The sequence below is a fragment of the Pseudorca crassidens genome, chromosome 13 (assembly GCF_039906515.1).
Source record: "Pseudorca crassidens isolate mPseCra1 chromosome 13, mPseCra1.hap1, whole genome shotgun sequence".
In the NCBI taxonomy this organism is placed as follows: Eukaryota; Metazoa; Chordata; class Mammalia; order Artiodactyla; family Delphinidae; genus Pseudorca; species Pseudorca crassidens.
In genome coordinates, this window is record NC_090308.1 from 34,396,665 (window position 1) to 34,418,136 (window position 21,472).

The 21,472-nt window shown below is 37.6% G+C and overlaps 1 protein-coding gene and 2 long non-coding RNA genes across 9 annotated transcripts in view; 2 read left to right on the forward strand and 1 right to left on the reverse strand.

Annotated features, from left to right (window-relative positions):
• Nucleotides 1–21,472, forward strand: part of ECHDC1 (ethylmalonyl-CoA decarboxylase 1) — a 43,534-nt gene that overhangs the window by 13,097 nt on the left and 8,965 nt on the right. For 5 of the 7 annotated variants that reach the window (XM_067702160.1, XM_067702162.1, XM_067702164.1 and 2 more), the window contains 4 exons: nt 72–293; nt 2,845–2,987; nt 11,688–11,740; nt 16,333–16,413. In XM_067702160.1, the coding sequence (XP_067558261.1) occupies nt 74–293; nt 2,845–2,987; nt 11,688–11,740; nt 16,333–16,413 (497 nt within the window). In that variant the 5' untranslated portion in view covers nt 72–73. The remainder of the gene's footprint in view (nt 1–71; nt 294–2,844; nt 2,988–11,687; nt 11,741–16,332; nt 16,414–21,472) is intronic. The other 2 variants (XM_067702165.1, XM_067702166.1) reach the window with 2 other exon arrangements.
• On the reverse strand, nt 7,074–12,216 carry LOC137204553 (uncharacterized). Its single transcript, XR_010933700.1, has 2 exons — nt 12,095–12,216; nt 7,074–8,288 (listed from the first exon to the last, which is right to left on the reverse strand). It is a non-coding gene; the product is annotated as an uncharacterized lncRNA (long non-coding RNA).
• Nucleotides 12,210–16,306, forward strand: LOC137204554 (uncharacterized). The gene is made up of 2 exons (XR_010933701.1): nt 12,210–12,584; nt 13,512–16,306. It is a non-coding gene; the product is annotated as an uncharacterized lncRNA (long non-coding RNA).

The following is a 21,472-nucleotide window of genomic DNA, read 5'->3' on the forward strand; positions in this document are numbered from 1 at the left end:
GCCTATTAATGTATAATATTCTAAAAGTGTCTGTTTATCCAGACTACTGCATACTTATCTTTCTTTTCCAGAAATGGCAAGACATGTTTTGAAGACATCACCTATCCCTATGAAGACAAAATTGCTACATCAAATAGGATTGCCACTTTATAGTACCTCTCATGGCTTCCATGAGGAAGAAGTGAAAAGAAAACTTGAGCAGTTTCCTGGTGGATCCATTGACCTTCAGAAGGAAGACAGTGGCATTGGCATTCTTACTCTGAACAATCCAAGTAAAATGAATGCCTTCTCAGGTATAGAGAGCTTTCTTTTGTTAGTTAAAAAATGACACTAAATCTAACCTGCTGTCCCATGCTTTTATCCTTAAATCTGTTGAAGAATTCTTGAAGGTCATGGTACTCTTTGTAGAACATGAGAAAACAAAACAAAACAATCACCTGAACCAGGAACTCTTTTACTAATTGTGAATATTTTAACGTTTTTAAAAAATCCGTGAGTATGGATGTTGGTAAAAAGGAAACCATCAAATTAATCTTGATTATTTTTTCCATTGAAATTTTAAGTGCTTAATAACTTCATTTGTTTGTGTTCAGCTAATGTCACTGGGAGACAAAGGGAAGGATGTTTCAAAGATTTTACAACCTAAAGAGAAAAGCCTAAAATGAGAAAAAAATTATTTAGCTTAAATTTTTTTTTCTATGAACTGAAATAAGACTGTCATTTTAACCATGTAGTTCCAGTAATCACTGAGAACACTGCACTTGCCTACTTGTTGCCCCTTTCTAGCTCTGAGATACAGGTAAATACCTTTTATTTACTAGGCAGCACTCTTGGCATATAAGAATTTTATATTTAAGAGACCTCAAGGTCCAGGACCTGTGATAATTTGTAATTTTTTACCAAAGCTCAAATTTGAATTATCCTACCATGAGGTTATACAAGAGCTCATGAGTTACCTTCCTGACTACCCAGCACTTGTGTTTCCAGGTGATTTTGGCAATCTCTGTTTGTTAGTTACATACTTATTGTGGGGGGAGCGAATTATATTTTATAGTAGCATTTGAAATATTGGGTTCAAAAATATCCCAGTAAAGTTTCTTGTGTCTATATATAATCCTACTTATACACATAACTCAGTAGACTGTAAACTTTGTAAATTATTAGTGGTGGGTCTTTAAACACAAGATGACTTTTCTTTACATTCAGCAGAATTCAGAGATGTCTCTATTAATGTTAACCAATAGAAGTATAATGCAGGACACAAGTGTCAGCTACATATGTAATTTAAAATTTCCTAGTAGCCATATTTTTAAAAAGGAAAAAGAAAGGTAAAATTAATTTTAATAACATATTTTATTTAACCCAGTGTACTCAAAATATTTCAACAAATGACTGATACAAAAATTATTAATGAGGTATTTTCCTCTTTTCTTTTTTCATACCAGTTCTCTGAAATCTGTTATGTATTTTACACTACTGTTACCAAATCAGGTCTGGTTGCTTGCCACTCAAAAATCAATACTCAAGAGACAGATGTTGGTAGAAAGGAAAGTAGCTTTTAATCAGAATGCTGGCAATCTGGGGAGATGTTGGATTCAGTTGTCCCCCAAAAACCAGCTCTGAAGATTCTGCTCAGCCATGAAAGTTTTAAAGGGAAAAGGGGAAGTAATCTCAGTCGTTGAGATAAGGGGTCAGAATCGTCGCCATCCCCAGTGTGTGCAGGCTTGTTGACTTCTTGTGATTTTTCTTTAGATGCTATCTTGTTCACACAGATTTGTTCTCGAGATTTCTGAAGGGGAAGCTAGGGAAGAGATCTGGTCATGTCTTAATTACTTATTCTTCATTTCTACTTCTTTGATCTACGGAAAGAGCCAACAGGTTAGGCAACGTATTGTGTGATCAAAAGATCTGAAAGTTGTGCTAGGGCCAGAGATGAGTAGAGGATGGGGGTGCCTGGCTTAAGGTTAGTGACAAGACAAAAGGGGCCTCCTGTAGAGAGCTCTTTCCTGCAAAGAGGCCTTTCCTGCCCAAAGCTGTTCACACTACTGCACATCTCAGTTTAGGCTAGCCATGTTTCAAGTGCTCAAGGACTACATGTGCGTGGTGGCTACTTTACTGGACAGTGCAGCTGCATACCCTCAACTGGTTCAGAGAATAAAAGCCAGTTTTTATATTAGCCTAGGAAAAATAAAATTAGAAAGGTAAGACTGCTCGAGAGATTTAGACTAGATAAATACTTGTTTTAACTTACTACTGAATAGCTACAATTTATAATTTATATTAGTAAAACTTTTTATTCAGACGGAAACAAGTATTAGTTTGATGCCTAATATTTAAAACTAATACAAGCAGAACTGCTTTGATTTGGATGATGGTGGTTGGGTTGGGTTGGGTTGTGAGATGATGAATTAGCTCCACACCACACAACTCTCAAGGCCCTTGTTTGAAAATCAGCCAACCAGATACTCTTTAAGGTCTGTTTCAACTCTTATGTTTATTTTACAAAGTCAAAAAGATTATTTTAACTACTGGTACAGATTTCTCATACTTAGGGCCAGCATTATTTTTTCTACCTAACCACATATTTATGTGACTTCTTAATTAAGGGGGAGAGAGAGAGAGAAAGAGGTCACTATCAAGTTGTAAACTTTTAAAGCAGAGACTGTCATGCTTGCCTCTTTTGTATATACTCCTTAGTACCAACATGATAGGCATTTGATAGACATTCAGTAAATATTTGTACAATTTGTGACCTAAGAGTCTTGTGTGACACCTTACAGTTTCTAAATTATTTCTATTTGTCCAATATTTTATGTGTTTTTGACTCCCCCTCCCCTCTGGCAGGTGTTATGATGCTACAACTTCTGGAAAAAGTGATTGAGTTGGAAAACTGGACAGAGGGGAAAGGGCTCATTGTCCACGGAGCAAAAAATACTTTCTCCTCAGGATCTGATCTGAATGCTGTGAAAGCACTAGGAACTCCAGAGGCAAGTATTGTATGAATTATGCAATAGGTTCTACATGTTTGTCAGACATCTGGGCTAAGATACTTATATTCTACTTACATGGTTATTATCATGACAGCTTTTCTTTAATAGCTTTCCAAGGATCCGAGTTTTTGTTTTGCTTCTTAAAGTAAAGATTAGCTTGTAATAGTGTGAAGTAATGAGGAATAAAATGAAGGACAGGAAGACTAGCAATAAAAAGTTCATTATTAAAGCCAGCAAGGATTTTAATTTTTTTAGTGGAAGTCCCTTAGTATCTCATGATAAGGAGTTTTCCATGAGGTACCTAGCATAGCTTTGGCACATGGTAGACTTCAAAAAATGCTAACAGTTAAAAAATTTTCTTTTGAATTATGATTACAGAAAAGGAATCCGAATCATCTCTCATTATCTGTCCTCCGGGCAACCTGTTTTTCTTGAATTCAGCTGTCCACTAACATCCCCTAGGCAGGAAAAAAAAAAAAAGAGAGAGGGTGAGAGTGAGTGAGAGAAAGAGAGAGAGAGAGAGAGAGAGAGAGAAAGAGAGAGAGAGAGAGAGAGGAGAGAGAGAGAAGAAAAAGAAAAAAAGGTATCTGTTGCCATTTAATTATAGATGTGAGCTGTACATAGGTAATAATGTTTTAATGTTATTGCACAACTCTCATACCACTCTATGTAGTATAATGATCTATTTGCATAATATATGAGGAAGGATCTCTCTTTTGGAAATTTTGATAGATTTGTATTTGAATGCTGGTTTCAACATTTTCTGGCTAAGTGATAGGGTAAATCACTTACTCTTTCTAAGTCTTATTTTCCTAATCTATAAATAAGAATTGTATATTTCACAGAGCTATCGTGAGGATTTAAGATAATATATATAAAGTGCCTACTAGCATGGTGTCTGAAAAAGGTAGCTATTATTTTTATTTCAAAGATCGTCATCCATAATGATCCGTAATTTGTAGCAGCACTAGCCTTAAATTTGTAATGCCTCTGAACGGTTAGGGTGGAACTGCAGAAATGCATCTCGGGGCGGGGGGCTCCGAGGAGCTCTGGTTCTTTATGTCTCAGATTGGAAAGAATTCAGCAAGAGGCAAAGTGATAGATAAGAAATGATTTATTAGCATAGGATGCTTATAGGTTTACAAGCAGGCAGGCAGGAGGGTGCTGCCCTGAGAACTTAGTGGGCTACAGTTTTATAGTCAAAGGAAAAGTGGGGAGGGGGAGAAGACCACCTTCTTCCTCATTCCTGAGTAGACATCACACTTCCAACATTGGTTCCTCCTCCATGTCGGGTGGGGGATTTTTCTTGTCCCTACATGGTCAAACTGGGGCTGTCATAGTGTAATGGAAATGAGCAAAAAGGTGGTAACATATACTAAAATATGATAAATCATCTCAGCTTTCAGTATAATGTCACCTTTTCCTTATATTTTTATTTTCAGTGTATGCAGAGAAGCATGTCCTAGAAATCATTAACTTACTGACCTCACTGGACAGGATGTGGGTCTCAATCCACCATTATTTTATTGTTTGGGGCATGTCTCATGCTTCTGTTGCATGATTTTGTTGCTAAGCAAGCCTGCTTGGTTTTGTGGTGAAGCAAACCTGCTTTCTTGAGTGATCATTACCTTACAGGGTCTCCCATGCTTTGTCTTTACTTACAATCTCCTAGTGGGATTAACTATTTAATCACCTACTTTGTCCCTTTAATCTGTCCCTATCAAGAGCACTAAGCTGCGGATCTGAATATATGGATTCTTGCCCAGGCTTTACTGATAATTAACTATGTGACCTGCAAGTCATTTGATTATAATTTTTCATTTCTAGAATAATTGTATTGCTAAGCACTTTGTTCACAAAAGATACTATAAAGATATTGTAGAATGAGATAATAGATTACTGTGGGTCTGGTGTGTTGTCAGCGTTGGGCTGCACCCTACAGGCCTGCAAGGCCTGTATTTGCCCAGCTTTAAGACCTAAGAAAGAGCCCGGAGTCAGTGACAGAGACATCAGTGGTTCAGTGGATAGGGGAGCCTCTGAAGCAAGGTCCTGGAGCAACACCCCACCATCTGCAGCAGATGGCGGGTAGGACAGGGCAGGACAGTCTTCACTCCAAGGGCAAGGGGAGATGGGAGATTGCCAGTTTTAAGGGGAACTAACCTCAGGTTGGCTCATTGGTTACCAGGGAAACTAGCAGAGGGGCACGCCCCTCACCACCCCTTTGTTAAGAACAGTCACTAGCTGGGGCCTGGGGCAGGTATGTAGGAAGGTCAGTCATGTGAGTAGGGTGTAGGTAAAGCAGGCACTGGTGGAGCAGGGAATGTATAGAGAGCCAGAGAACAGCCATCTGGAGTGGCCTGACCTTCCAGTCAGATAGGAAAACACCCCTAAAAATGTGAAAGGTTATTTTGCTTTCTTCTAGTTAGAAGGTTGTTGCTGTCTAACTAGATCATGTGGCCAGGAATTTTTCCCCTATAAATGTAAAAACTAAAAGTGGAGACATGCTAATTGTTTCACATATATGTAGCCAGCCTGATGTAAATCATGTAGGGAAATATGTATCATTTTTATTCAGACTTCAGGTAAGGGATCACTAAATAAAGTTTATTCTTTCCAGTAAGGACATTCTCCAAGTAATCTGCTGTCTTGAATGCCTGCAGTAAAGTAAGATTGACTTTTGATCAACAGTTGAGAACTCGGGTGGTGTTACCCCAATGCTTAAATAACACTGCCGGTGTTCGTCCCTTGTAGCTATGCACATCTGCCAGTCTCATTAGAAAAAAAAATCTGGACTTGTGATTCTGCTTTACAGTGTGTATGCTTCAAGCCCAGATTGGTATTTAAAATACCTTATTTTATTTAAAGCATTTTTTTGTGTAGATGGTTCCTTTATTGTACTTTTATGAAACGTTCTTAGTCATAGTTATAGGAAATATATAGCATGGAAATAAACAATTTGAGTAAATTCTCTTTATGGATAATATTAAGAAACACAGTAATATTTATAAAGTATGGTGTATTTGTCACATGATGATTTTTAAAATTAATAAGAAGTAGAAGCAGTTTACATAAAGTTCCTGTTAACTATTTCCATTTCTCATATAGAACATATTCCTGTATGCCTGAGAAGTACCTATAAATATGTGTAAAACTGAAATTTTCAATGGCCTTGGGACTTTTGAGGCTCATGCATGTTTATGAATTGCAGCTGCACGTATAAACGCATCTGTCCCTCACAGCTGAGAGATTCTGAGATGCTTAACGTGACTTTAAGTATAAACAGCCTTTCTCTCAACAAAGCTCTTCTTTATCTAATATACTTACTCTTTGTTGTTGCAAATGCCTCATTGCATCTGCCTATTTGGTGAATTTGCTCTTCTGAGGATGATGAGATAAGTAGAATAGATGATTTTAGTAATTGGGTTACTTTCCCTTCTCATTATAATAAGATACATGAAAGTGATTATTAAATGGCTTTTTTAAAAAAGATAATTATGTTGATGTTTTTGCCACTGTATGTTTTCAGTTTTGAAAAAATATTTTATTAATGAAAATTACCAAATATAAACAAAAGTAGACATGTCGACTGAAAAAAAGTTCATGACCTAAAAGTTGAGAGTTATGTATTTTTCAGCAGGCATTCTTAGGACTTCAAGCCTGGAGACAGCATCTCAAATAACCCTGAGAAACTGCTCCGAGGAGGTGAGGGGGAACCGGAATATATAGGAGTATTTGCAGCAAAGGGCAGGTAGTCGGAATGTCAAAAGATTATTGTTAATTAAAGAAAACCAGATATCTCAAGTTAAGGAATTTACTGCTTTTCTATCTATAGGGAGGTGCAAGAGTCTAGGCTCATTGAAATCATTCCTTTGATAGGCACTTCAGCTATCTGGGGCCAGTGTTCTGTGTTTTCTCATCCTGAGTTTCCTTAAATCTGCAGTGTTGGGGTGGCTGCAGTCTAATGACTGTTAGATGGGGGGCATTCCTTGTTTCCATCCCGAGTTCCCTTAGGGTTCACCATCAGCAGTGGCTCCTGTGACTGATGGCTGTGACATCCTTTGTTTAGTGATATGACAAGCAATATTTTTCTTCTCAGACTAATACGTTGAAACCCTCATGTACTCATAATAGTATCAACAGTCATCAACATTATATTTGCTTATCTGTCATTCTAGTTTTTTTTTTTTTTATGTATGTGGTCTCCTAAGAGGTTGGTTTCATATTGGTACCCTTTGTTTAATGAGCAGGAAAAGAGCTCTAATTGTTCCTATTAGGCAGTTAATCCTTGGTTGAGAAGGTCCAGGCAGGGAGATGAATTAGCATAACACAAGCGTTAGCCCTGAAAAGTTATGGGACAGAAAAAAAGAATAAAATAGGAAAAAATCTAGTGTAAGTATTAACCCATTTATAAGATTTGAACTGATACTACCAATGTTCTGCAGACTAAAAGAAGTCTTTTTTCAGAGGGCAGAAATAATCAAAATCCAATTGGAAGCTTCAAGATACGGGGTAATAAAAACCTGCTTACTCTGCAGTGAATGGGTTTAATGCCGCAAGGAAAAGTCTGGCATTTTAGAAACCTTTATACTCTTAATCTAGCTGGAAGATAATATCCTCCTTTGTCCGCTGACCTCCCTTGTTACTTTTCTACCAATCTGTTGCCCCCTATTTCTCTGTTGCTTAAATTTCCACAGTGACCTCAAAGTTCTTGTCTAACTTCTTTGCTTTTGCTATGACTGTTGTACAGTTCCATTGTAGCCTTATTAATTTGTAGACAAGCTATTATAATTTTCTTGAAACCCTTCCATGTATTTTGATGAAATTAATATATACAACAAGCACTTAGGGAAAAAAAAAGAGGCTCATTTATGGTTATGTTACTGTAAGGGGCACCCCTTCCAGGGCCCAAGAGTGGACTCTTGTCTAACACTCGGAATTGAATTGTCCAAGGAGACACCTGTACTGACAAAGCAAAAGACTTTACTAGGAAGGGGTGCCTGGGCAGAGAACAGCCAGGTATAAGGAACCCAGGAGAACTGCTCTGCCACGTGGCTTGTAGTCTCAGGTTTTATGGTAATGGGGTTAGCTTTCCAGGTTGTCTCTGGATAATCGTCTTGCTTGTACCCATATTTGGTCCACTTCCTGGCAGCGCATACATCTCTCAGTCAAGATGGTTTCCAGCGTGAGGATTTCTGGGAGGTTGGCAGGACATATTATGGGCTGGCATCTCCTCCCTCACTTTGGCCTCTCTTCCGGCTGGTGGTAGCTTGTCAGTTCTATTTTCCTTATCAGGACCTCCTGTTGTGAGATAATTCATTCAAGCAGTTATTACCCTGCCTGGCCAGGGCAGATGATTTCTGTCAGTGGTTCCCTAACAGTTCTAGGATAAGATATGTTTACAGGCTGGGCGTTTTTCCACTCAGTATACATGTGGTTTAGAGGAAATATGACGTTGATAGTTCCCTTGGGCACTTAGGCTGGGCATTGTGCGTCTCATCTTTGTTATTCTAGGAGGAGCTGGAGGAGGAGGGTTGGGTCTCAGGGTATCATCCAGATAGGATGGAAGTATCCCCTTCTGCAGCAGCTCTGAAAACCTTTATTAAGTTTAAGTTCCAAGCTCCCAACTTTCATTCATCAGAGTAGGTCTAGATTTTCATTGGTTCCTTTCTTTCAGTTTATTCTATCACAAGTCAGGGTTTCTCTGTCACTGGCTTATTTTCATCCTGTAGCCTAGGAAGAAGCCTGAACATTTAGTCATTGTTGGCTCAATAGCTTTAGGGAATAAATTTAATAAATTAAATATTTCTTCTCCCTAGGTCATGTTGGCTAGTGCAGTGTAATCTCTATGATACATTTAAAGCCAAAGCATACCTTATTATCTGATTGCTATTACTGATATTAATTATAATGACGATAGATAACATTCTTGTTCTGGTACTGTATGTCAGGCACTGTTCTAAGCTCTTCTGTGTTGTAACTTATTTATTACTAATTCCCCTAATGAGATATAGGTACTATTACTAGCACCATTTTACAGGTGAGGAGACTGAGGCACAGAGAGGTTAAGTATCTTGCCAAAATTCAAACTAGCTATTAAGTGGTAGAGCCCAGATTCAAACCTAGGCAGTTTAGCTCTAGAGTCTGTGTTGTTATCTATTATTCCATATTGCTTTTAAACATTTTTAGTGTGATTTTTATCTTTTGAATGAGAAGCATAATAGTACATAGGTTAATACCCGCTTCACTTTTATTTCTACCAATTCTAAAAAATTCCATCAGTATTTTAAGTACTCTAAAATCTAGTAATAGAAAATAAGCCTATTAAAATTACTTTGTTGAGATAATTTAACAGGCTTTATAGGACAGATTTTTAATAGAATATAAACCATTCTAGTTTTAAACCTTCTAGCTCTTTGTGCTTGTGTTAATTTTCTCATCACTTTATTGTATAGACTGACCTTCCTGATAAAGGCTTTCAGTTAGGAAATTAGTATCATACTGGTTTTTACCACTCATTGACTGCCTTTGTTTTATGAATCAACATAGTTCTCCATCTTAAATTCATCTGAGTCAGTTAACTTCAGCAAGCACATACTATATGCAGAACATTGTACTACTAGCTTCTGAGGATAAAGAAGGCATTTTGTTAGCCTCAAAGACTTTATTATCTAGGCCTAGCAAATGCCATCTCCCCTTCTCCTCTATAAAACCTTCTCAACTACCCCAACCCAGTTGAAATGAATTGTTTCCTATTTGCCACTGTTCTCAGCTTGTTCAAGCGTTTCTTAAAATACTTATTATACTATACCTTGAGGCATGTTGCATTTCTTTATTTCTCACAAGATTTTTGAGGACTGGGAACTGGGACCACATTCTACTGATTATGTTCCCTATCCTTATTTTGTAGAGATGATGTGACTGATAATAAATCCAAACACAGTGTATACAATCTATAAATTCTGTAGTTAAGTTAGAAAAATAAAAATACTGCAGAAACACAAAGGAGAAAACTATTACTGTGGGATTTAGAAACTCCTGATGGAAAAATATTTGATCCGGGCATTCCTTGAAATAGGTAGAGAAAAGGACAGGCTGTTCCAAATAGTGGGAATGATGTAAGCAAAGACACAGGAACAACCGTAACTGTAAGGTGTTAAAAGAATGACAAATAGTTTGTCGTTGCAGAAGTTAAGATGCTTGGATGAGGGGTGCAGTAGTCAATAAAGTTGGTAAAATAGTTTGGGATTAATCCTTCCCAAGGAATTTAGACTTCATTTTATTGGTGATATGAAATTATCATCCTGCAGGGAGGTTTTTCAGGCAGGATGCAAGATATATCACAGAGGAAAAAGGAATTAAATATAGAGAGACCAGTTAGGAAACAAGGCTGTTGGTAATAATCTAAGCATGAGTAACACAAGTCTGAACTAGTGTTGCGGCAGAGAAAATAGAAAAAGAAGGGATTTGCATTGGAAATATTTCAGAGGAAGGATTGAGGGGACATGCTTGTTAACTCATCGAGCATGGGAGAACTGTGAAATGGAAGAGTTAAAGATAATACCAAAATTCTGAGCCTTTTGGACCAGAAAACCTTTCCTATTAACTCAGAACTCACTCTGTGATCTTTTACAGAGTATCTAGGTACATTTTCATCTTTCCAACCATTCTTTAAGTCAAATAGAACAGGTTTTTAAAATTTTCATTCCTTCCTTATGGATGAGAAAACCAAAGTTCATAGTTACGACCTGCTCAAGTTTATGTTATTATTATGTGGCAGTGCTAGGATTAAAACCCAGCTTTTTCACAACCAGTTGGTTTTGCCATGCTGAATTTGAAGTATTAGCAGAATGTGAAATTTCTAGCAGGTTTTGGGACTCTACATGAAAACAGTAGTTGAAGCAATGGGAATGGTTGAGACTTCCAAGGGAAAAATTGTAGATAAAGGAGAGAAAGAGAATCATGGATTGGAGTTTTGGTAATAGCATTTAGCTGAATAAAAAGAGAGAAAGAAGAAAACTGGAAAATAACAATCAAAGAAATAGGAAGGGGATCAGGAGTGGAAGATGTTGCTAGAAACTGAGAATATCAAAATGCAGAAACTGGTCAAAGCAAGATGCCGTGTATACTACGGAGACACAGAGGAAGATGAGGATAAGGAAAAGCCATTTAATTTAACAATTAGGAGATTATTAGAAACCTTTGAGGAGAATCTTTTGAGAGAAGGTTGAAGACCACATTATACTAGTTGAAGAAAGTATATGAGGGAAAAAAGAAGGGGCAGTGAGTTTACACTACTATTAGGAAACTTGTTTTTTATGTTTATATTCTTAGGGGATCAGAGTTTGGGATAATAGGTGGGTTTGTCTTATGCCTCTTCCCTCCAAATTACCCTGAGTAGAACTCCCCTCTTTTCTGGGGTATATGACTTAGGTGTGAGAGTTACTCTCTCTCTCTCACACCTAAGTCTTTACTAATAGCGCATGCAAAGCTGAGCTCAAGGAACCCTAGAAGATCCACACAGCTAAATACTGCATCATTTGCATTTCAGACAGCTTCAAAGAGTTTTAAATGATAACCTCATTTTATAAAGTTTGGTATATTTTTGGCTTTATTACTTTCTAAATCCTGAAAGTGTTTTTTAATAATTTCTTATATAATACATTTGCATTGTATCTTTGTGCTTATTCTTATTTAAAGGATGGAATGGCCGTATGCATGTTCATGCAAAACACCTTAACAAGATTTATGAGGTAATGTATCTTTGTTTTTAAAATATAATTTCTAATAAACCAAAAATAGCTCTTCATTCTGTGATTTGCAGTAGATAAAAAGCAGTCACTGACTTTCTAACCATATTTATTCTAATGATGAACTATTTGTGCCATCAAGGATTGTCATATAATTAAATGTTACTGAAGGACATACAAGTATGTCTCTTAAAAAATAAGAGATGAGAGATAAAAAGAATTAAAGACATAGCACTTTTCCCTAAAGAGCTGATATTTAGGTATAATCTGGTTATATTTAGGTATAGACATGGGAAGGTTAAATACTGTTACTAGAGCAGAATAGACACTGGTCAAGAGGTGACACATAAAGATTACCTAATATTCAAAATTAGTAGAATGTATAGTGAAGTGGTCTGTATCCGCAAGGAGATAGAAAAAGAGTTCCCAATTGGAGAAGGCTTTTACAGATTTCTGAGGAAGATGGATTCACTTTGCACCTAGATGAGGAAGAAAAATGAGAAAATTTTGGGCCTGTCATTTTGTATTTGGGGTTACAAAGTGTGAAATGATTGGGTTGATTAGCTTTCTACTTCTATATTCTGAATGTAAACAATTTAAATATAATTATAACTAAGGAAATTCATATTTATTTAGCATACTTGTTTATTGGACATCACTGTATTTTTGGTACTCTTTGTATGTGAGTCTAGAAAGAAAAGTGGAATCAACATTACTGTTTAAAATACCTTCTTCATTGTCTTAGCTCCTATTCACCTACTTCTCCCTATTACATTTGACTTTTTCTTAAATAAATCTTAAAACTTGGTTTTTTTTTTTTTAATAATCCTTTTTAGGGACGTCCCTGGTGGTCCAGTGGTGCAGAGGACGTGGGTTCTATCCCTGGTCAGGGAACTAAGATCCCACATGCTGCAGGGTAACTAAGCCCATGTGCCACAACTACTGAACTCACGCACCTCAACTAGAGAGCCTGCGTGCCGCAAACTACAGAGCCCACGTGCTGTGGAGCCCGTGTGCCACAACTAGAGAGAGAAAAAAACCCACATGCCACAAATAGAAGCCCGTGCCCTGCCAGGAAGAGCCCGCATGCTGCAACGAAAGATCCTGCATGCCTCGACGAAGATCGTGCATGCTGCCAGTAAGACCTGATGCAGCCAAAAAAAAAAAAATCCTTTTTTTTCTTTTTCTTTGCGGTACACGGGCCTCTTACTGTTGTGGCCTCTCCCGTTGCGGAGCATAGGCTCTGGACGCGCAGGCTCAGCGGCCATGGCTCACGGGCCCAGCCGCTCTGCAGCATGTGGGATCTTCCCGGACCGGGGCACGAACTCGTGTCCCCTGCATCGGCAGGCGGACTCTCAACCACTGCGCCACCAGGGAAGCCCAAAAAAATCCTTTTTATTTGGAAGCAGTGTGTGTTAAGAAATTTGCAATTACTTTAGACCTGCACCTTTTCATTTTGGTTAGACCTACAAAAAATTCTGTACTTTCAAAACAGTTTAAATTCACCTTTTAAATACACACTTTGCAAAGTGGGTCTTTGCAAACACAAAAGGTTAAGACTTTTTTTTTTTTTTTTTTTATGGTACGCAGGCCTCTCACTGTTGTGGCCTCTCCTGTCGTGGAGCACAGGCTCCGGACGCGCAGGCTCAGCGGCCATGACTCACAGCACTAGCCGCTCCGCAGCATGTGGGACCTTCCTGGACCGGGGCACGAACCCGTGTCCCCTGCATCGGCAGGCGGACTCTCAACCACTGTGCCACCAGGGAAGCCCAAGACTTATTTTTACTTCAGAACCATTCTTTTATATAGGATCAGTCTCTGGATCATTTTAGTGAGTAATGAAAACATTTTTGATAGGAACCTTCAATAACAGTTCTGGAGCTCAGTCTTCTGTACCACAATTCTTCCTTTTGGATACAGCCTTAATTTTCCCATCCATAATTTGATACCAATAAAAATGGACTAAGACAGTATCACATTGAATTATTCCCGATTGCCAGCTGCTGAAAAGTTCCAGGAGCTGTATCCAGGCCTACCTCAGAGATATTGCAGGTTAGGTTCCAGACCACTGCATAAAGCGATATCGAAATAAAGCAAGTCACAAGAAGTTTTTGGTTTCCCAGTGCATATAAAAGTTATGTTTACACTCTACCATAGTCTATTAAAGTATGCGATAGCATTATGTCTAAAAAAAATGTACATACCTTAATTTAAAAATACTTTATTGCTAAAAAATGCTAACCATCATCTGAGCCTTCAGTGAATCGTAAACTTTTTGCTGGTGGAAGGTCTTGTCTCAGTGTTGACGGCGGCTTACTGATCAGGGTGGTGGCTGCTGAGGGCTGGGATGGCTGCGGTAATTTCTTAAAACAAGACACCAGTGAAGTTTCCTGCATCAGTTGACTCTTCCTTTCATGAATGATTTCTCTGTAACATACAGTGCTGTTTGATAGCATTTTACCATAGAGGAACTTCTTTCAAAATTGGAGTCAGTCCTCTCAAACCTTGCCGCTCTTTATCAAATAAGTTTATTTAACATTTTAAATCCTTTGTTGTCATTTCAACAGTCTTCACAACATCTTCACCAGGGTAGATTCCATCTTAAGAAACCACCTTCTTTGCTCATCCATGAGAAGTAACTCCTCATCTGTTAAAGTTTATCATGAGATTGCAGCAACTCAGTCACATTTTCAGGCTTCAGTTCTAGTTCTCTTGCTGTTTCCACCACATCTGCAGTTACTTCCTCCACTGATGTCTTAAACCCCTCAAAGTCATCCAAGAGATTTGGAATCAACTTCCTCAAACTCATGTTAATGTTGATATTTTGACCTCTTCCCATAAATCGCAAATGTTCTTAATGGCATCTAGAATGGTGAATCCTTTCCAGAAGGTTTTCAAGTGACTTTGCCTAGATCCATCAGAGGAATCACTATCTATGGCAGCTATAGCCTTATGAAATGTATTTCTTAAATAATGAGACTTGAAAGTCAAAATTACTACTAGATCCACAGACTGCAGAATGGATGTTGTGTTAGCAGGCATGAAAACAGCATTAATTTCATTGTACGCTTTCATCAGAGCTCTTGGGTGACCAGGTGCATAGTCAGTGGGTAGTAATAGTTTGGTTTTTATAAATTTATTTATTTATTTTTGGCTGCATTGGGTCTTTGTTGCTGTGTGCGGGCTTTCTATAGTTGCAGTGAGCAGGGGCTACTCTTTGTCGTGGTGCGCTGTCTTATTGCAGTGGCTTCTCTTGTTGCGGAGCACAGGCTCTAGGTGCGCGGGCTTCAGTAGTTGTGGCATGTGGGCTCAGTAGTTGTGGCTTGCGGGCTCTAGAGCGCAGGCTCAGTAGTTGTGGCACACGGGCTTAGTTGCTCTGCGGCATGTAGGATCTACCCGGATCAGGGCTTGAACCCACGCCCCCTGCATTGGCAGGTGGGTTCTTAACCACTGTGCCACCAGGGAAGCCCTGGGCAGTAATAGTTTGAAAGGAATCTTTTTTTTCTGAGCAGTAAATCAGCAGTGGGCTTAAAATATTCAGTAAAACATGTTGTAAACAGATGTGCTGTCACCCAGGCTTTGTTGTTCCATTTATAGAGCACAGAGTAGATTGAGCATAATTCTTAAAAGCCCTAAGATTTTCAGAACGGTAAATAAACATTAGCTTCAACTAGTAGCGTCACCAGCTGCATTAGCCCCTGACAAGAGAGTCAGCCTGTCCTTTGAAACTTTGAAGCCAGGCATTGACTTCTCTCTAGCCATGAATGTCTTAGATGGCATCTTCTTCTAATATAAGGTTGTTTTGTCTACGTTGAAAATCTGTTGTTTGGTGTAGCCCGCCTTCATGAATTATCTTAGCTAGATCTTCTGGATAACTTGCTGCAGCTTCTGTATCAGCACTTGCTGTTTTATCTGGCACATTTATGTTACGGAAATGGCTTCTTTCCTGAATTCTCATGAACCAACCTCTGCTAGCATCACACTTTCCTTCTGTTATCTGCCTCACCTCTCTCAGTCTTCATAGAATTGAACAGAGTGAGGACCTTGCTCTGGATTAGGCTTTGACTTAAGGAAATGTGGCTGATTTGATCTTCTATCTAGACCAATAAAACTTTCTTCCTATCAGCAGTAAGGTTGTTTTGCTTTCTTATCATTCATATATTCACTGGAGTAGCCCTTTTAATTTCCTTCAAGAACTTTTCCTCTGTATTCACAACTTGGCTAACTGTTAGCCAAAGCCTAATCCAATGCAATAAAGCGAAGCACAATGAAATGAGGAGTGCCTGCATTACACAAAAACATCCATTTATTTGGAAGAAAGTTGATATGTCTATAGTTTAAAAATATATAATGATTTAGGGAGGTATTTTGATAAGCTTACATAGCATTTAGTATGAATTATTTTATCTTCATTATTATACTGTTTTGCTCATGATACATTGGCTAATAGTTCTATACTTTGAGGTGTGATTATTTTTATAAACATAGTTCAGTAATTTTGTTTCTACTGCATCTTAAGTTTTAAAAGTATTTGTAAATTAATATCAAAATTAAAAATATTAACATCCATTTTTCCTTTTTCCTTCAATATACAGACTTCCTTTAATAAGTGTTGCACTAGTTCAAGGTCGGGCCCTGGGTGGAGGAGCAGAGGTTACCACAGCATGTGATTTCAGGTAGGGTAAGAATTGTATGACTCCTTGCACAGGTGTAATTAACATGCTCAAATTCATTTTTTGCCTGAATATCAATATTTTATTTATTCTTAAAGAGGATAATCAGTTAGTGAATATTTTCTTTTTGCCAATCATTCAAGTAGATAATTTTAGTCAGTCTAGTATAACTCCATAAATATTTCATTACTATGCATTTCAAAAAGTTAACAAAAGGATTTGAATAAATCACATCCATATTAGCAAAGTCCCTGGGGAAGGAAACCAAGAAAATATATGAAACTTTAAGATTCCCAAGAATTATACAAGAAAAGTAAAGAACTAAAAAAACCCAGAGAAATAAAGTAAAGAGAATAGAGAAAGAGACTGCGTAAGTCTTCCTCTTACAAATAACAAGAGGTTTTCTGAGAACTATTTCCTGTCTTTACTGTGATTTGTAGTAACTTTGTGGAGATTTTGGGCTGATTAGGGAATTCAATTAGAGAAAGTTATTCGGGACCAATTAACCTTTCAATCCTTAGAATTCTTTTTAGTATTGGCGAGCTGTACTTTATAGGAATGACACAATTTTGATAAGGCCTTCTATATTTTGGTTTTGTGTGTATAAAACATAAATGTTCAGTTTAATGACTTGCTACAAAATAGGAGCCTATGTAACCATATTATAGGTCAAGAATTGAAAGATTGGGGCTTCCCTGGTGGCGCAGTGGTTGAGAGTCCGCCTGCCGATGCAGGAGACACGGGTTCGTGCCCCGGTCTGGGAAGATCCCACATGCCGCGGAGCAGCTGGGCCCATGAGCCATGGCCGCTGAGCCTGCGCGTCCAGAGCCTGTACTCCGCAACGGGAGAGGCCACAACAGTGAGAGGCCCGTGTACCGCAAAAAAAAAAAAAGTACCGCAAAAAAAAAAAAAAAGAAAAAAAGAAAGATTACCGGCACTCCTGAACCCCCATACATGCACCTTCTAAGTCATAGACCCTTCATTTCCATCTATAGGAAATTGTTACCCTGTAATTTATGATAATTACATTCTTACTGTCCTGTATAGTTTTATAAGTTAACTATTCTGTAACCAATATATTCTATTATTTTTTCTTTTTGAACTTAATATAAATGGCATCATATACTAATAGAAATACTATGAGGAAAGATTCAGTAAGCTAATTCATGCAAAGTAGTAACATTTTATTGATATATTAATTTTTCTTTTTAAAGTTTATGACAGGTTTCAATTTGTAAGTTGAAATATATCACTTTGTATTCACATAAGTCGGGATTTTAAAATAGTTTTGGTGTATAAGACAATTTACAAAGATCCCAGTCTCTCTGAAAACTAGCACTTACTAACTGGGGAGGATTCTTGTACACAACGAAAAATGGCGATTTCACATGACAGTGACCCCTGCTGTCATCAGTGCAGATTGCATCAGGAAGCTACATTTCATTCTGTGAGGAGGAAGCAGTTATTGGCTTCATGGACAGTATGAGACTAAATATAAATGCTCTGTGTGTGAAAGGATTAAATGCTTTCTCACTTTACCCTGAAACACAGGTACTTGTGGAATATAACATTTAAATGTATAATTACATAATATATATAAGATATAAAGTATATATTTAAGTATAATTTAATATATTTAAAGAATCCTAAGGTATATGTGAGTATACATTATTACACTTAAAAATTCTCTACATAAAAAAAACATTCTTTGCATAAAAGTAAGTGCAAGTTAAAACTTTATAGATGCACTCTGGAGAAAGTGTACCCTCTAACATAGTCTGGTGTTCATCTTTAAGCATTTATTAGACTTTTGCATCATCCTTTATATTCATTCCTGACCTGTGTTTGGGTGTAGTTAGGGTTTAGGCCAAAAGGCAAAATCACAGAAAAAATAGAGATTATTTAGTCCTTTAATACTGCTAATTTACCTTGCTATGTTATTCTTTAAATGAAGGGTCATGTGTTCCTAGAGCCTCATAAAATACTTAGTTTTTTTGATTATGAGTTGTCTGAGGGTACTGCCCTCATCAGATATATTCAGTAACATAACCAGATACAGTCACTTTTCCAATGAAGACATATTCATTTGTGGACCAACTACTTGGCATATACAGACCCTCATATTAAATTGCATTCAGTAGAGTCATTCATTAAACATAGTTTAGCACCATGGCTATCTAGGCACTGCCATTTAAGAAACTTTTATGTTTTGGGTTCTTGTTTAGTTTTTCTAGTAATACAGTTTTATTACATTTTATAAAATTTCTGATTCACAACTGTAAAGAAATTAAAAAAAAAAACTGATCCTTCACAATAGAAGTGTGAAAAGCACTGTCCTAGACTATTCAGCCCTTTTAAATCTTTATACTAAATGCAAGAGTTCTTAAAAGATAAAGGCTAATAGAGAGGGTTGTATAGTGAAGTACATTACTAGCCACAGTTACAAGGTAGTGATAAATCAATACAAATTACTCTAGCTGATTTTCCCCCCAACTTGATCAGTACCCTGTCAGTTATCTTCTATGACAAATTATATTATAAAAATACCTACTTGTTATTAAAAAAACACCAAAAGCTTTCATAGCATTCTGCTAAAAAGATAAGTTCCTTCCGTAGGTTGGCTCTTTTTAGCTTAACTTTCTTACCTTGGAGAGTTGCCTGGAATTCACTCAACTGACAGAAGAAGAAGAGAAATAATCTTAATATGAATATTCCAAAGAATTGAGCTCATGCACCATTCTAGCATTATCCTACTCGCTGCCCCCAAACCCTTTAAGCACCAGCTGATAATACATGTAATGAATTAATATGTCAGAAACAGGTCTACATGGCATATATAGACCCTCATACTAAATTGCCTTCAATTGAGTCATAATTTTCATTTAAACTTTCTTAGAGAAAATGGCTTTTTAAAAACATTTTCTAAAGCAAAACATTAACTTATGAATTAAAAAATGACATTCTACAGTGCTCACAATCTCGTCACTCTAACATTATCTTTCCCTTTAGTGACAAAATTGATGAAATAAAAAGCTAGAATTGTATTAAAATCATTTGCTTCAAATTTTTAAATTTGTCTTGATTAATTAAAATATCTAGAATGAAATATAAATTAAGAAAATATTTGAGTATTAGTTTTCTATTGCAGCCGTAACAAATTACCACAAATTTAGTGGCTTATAACAACATCAGCTTATCTCACAGATGTATAGGTTGGAAATCTGGCTGGGCTCAACTGGGTTCTCTAAACCTGGTCACACAAGGCCCAAATCAATATGTTGGCTGGACTGGGCTCTGAGGGATCATCTACTTCCAGGTCCGTCCTGGTTACAGCTGGCAGAATTCAGCCCCATGCACTTGTAAGACTGAGGTCCCTGTTTTTCTGTCAGCCTGTCAGCCAGGGGCCAGTCTTTGCTCTTGGAGGATGCCTGCATTCCTTCTTATGTTTTCCATGTGGCCCCCCTTCAGCAGTGGTGGGTTAAGTTCCTTTCGTACTTTGAATCTTTCTCACTTTCCCCTCTGCTGCATCTCTCTGACTCCAGTTGGAGAAAGTTTTCTGCTTTTAAGAGCTCATGTGGTTAGATTAGGCCCACTCAGGTAATCAAGGATAATGCCCCTATTTTGGTGTATATAACCTTAATTACATTTGCACAGTCCCTTTTACTATGTTTACTATGCACAGCTTCCAGGGATTAGGGCCCCGGACGTCTTTGTGGGACCATTCTACCTACATCGTATGGGCTTGGCATAGAGAATATTGCCAGATTTTTTGCTTTTATATTCCTATTTGATCACCAATTAAAATTGGTAACTTTGTTACTCTAAGCTACCTTTGTAACTCTTTTTTTTTTTTTTTATAAATTTATTTATCTATTTATTTATTTTTGGCTGCCTTGGGTCTTTGTTGCTGCATGCGGGCTTTCTTTTTAGTGGTAGCGAGCTGGGGCTACTCTTCGTTGCAGCGCGCAGGCTTCTCATTGTGGTGGCTTCTCTTCTTGCAGAGCACGGGCTCCAGGCGCGCAGGCTTCAGTAGTTGTGGCACATGGGCTCAGTAGTTGTGGCACTCAGGCTCTAGAGCACAGGCTCAGTAGTTGTGGCACACGGGCCCAGTTGCTCCGCAGCATGTGGGAATCTTCCAGGCCCAGGGCCTGAACCCATGTCCCCTGCATCGGCAGGCGGACTCCCAACCACTGCACCACCAGGGAAGCCCTGTAACTCTTTTTAAACTTTTATTTAGGTACTTTTTAGACAACATTAATAAGAGTTCCTATATACACCAAATTAATAAAGGTCCGTTGATATAAACATTATTTTAAGTGTAACTATAGTATGGTTTCTTAGATTGGTTTCAAGCTCAAGTTTCCAGAATGTATTTTAGGAGGTACTTAGAACACTCATTCCTTGATTCTGCTTTCTGTCTTATTCCATATCATTCAGAAAAAGGGGGTCGGGGTGGGACAAAGGGGAGAGAAAAGAAAATCTCTCAGAACTACCCTAGAAAATAGAAAATGACAAACTCAGACTGCTTGGCTTTTCAGCATCAACTTTTGGCAGTCAAAAGCATGTAAACAGTTTAATTACATGTCTAATATTTAGTTTTTGCTACTTAATTTGGTATAAGAGAGAAACTGGAATTGCATTTTTTGTTTGGAAATATAGTCAACCCTCTGTATCTACGGGTTCCAAATTCAAGGATTCAACCAAGGATTGAAAATATTCTGGAAAAACATCCAGAAAGTTTCAAAAAGCAAAACTTCAATTTGCCACGTACTTGCAGCTGTTGACATAGCATTTACATTGTATTAGCTATAAATAATCTAGAGATGATTTAAAGTATATGGGAGGATGTGTGTAGGTTACATAAAAATACTACACTATTTTATATGAAGAAATTGAGCATCTGAGGATTTGATATATGTGGGGAGTCCCAGAACCAATCGTGGAATGAACAGAGAATTTTCCTATAACATATTATCACTTAAATTTACCGATTTTTAACACTTGATGTTTTGTTTTTCACCTCGTGTGTGTGTGTGTGTGTGTATATGTATGTTTTATATAT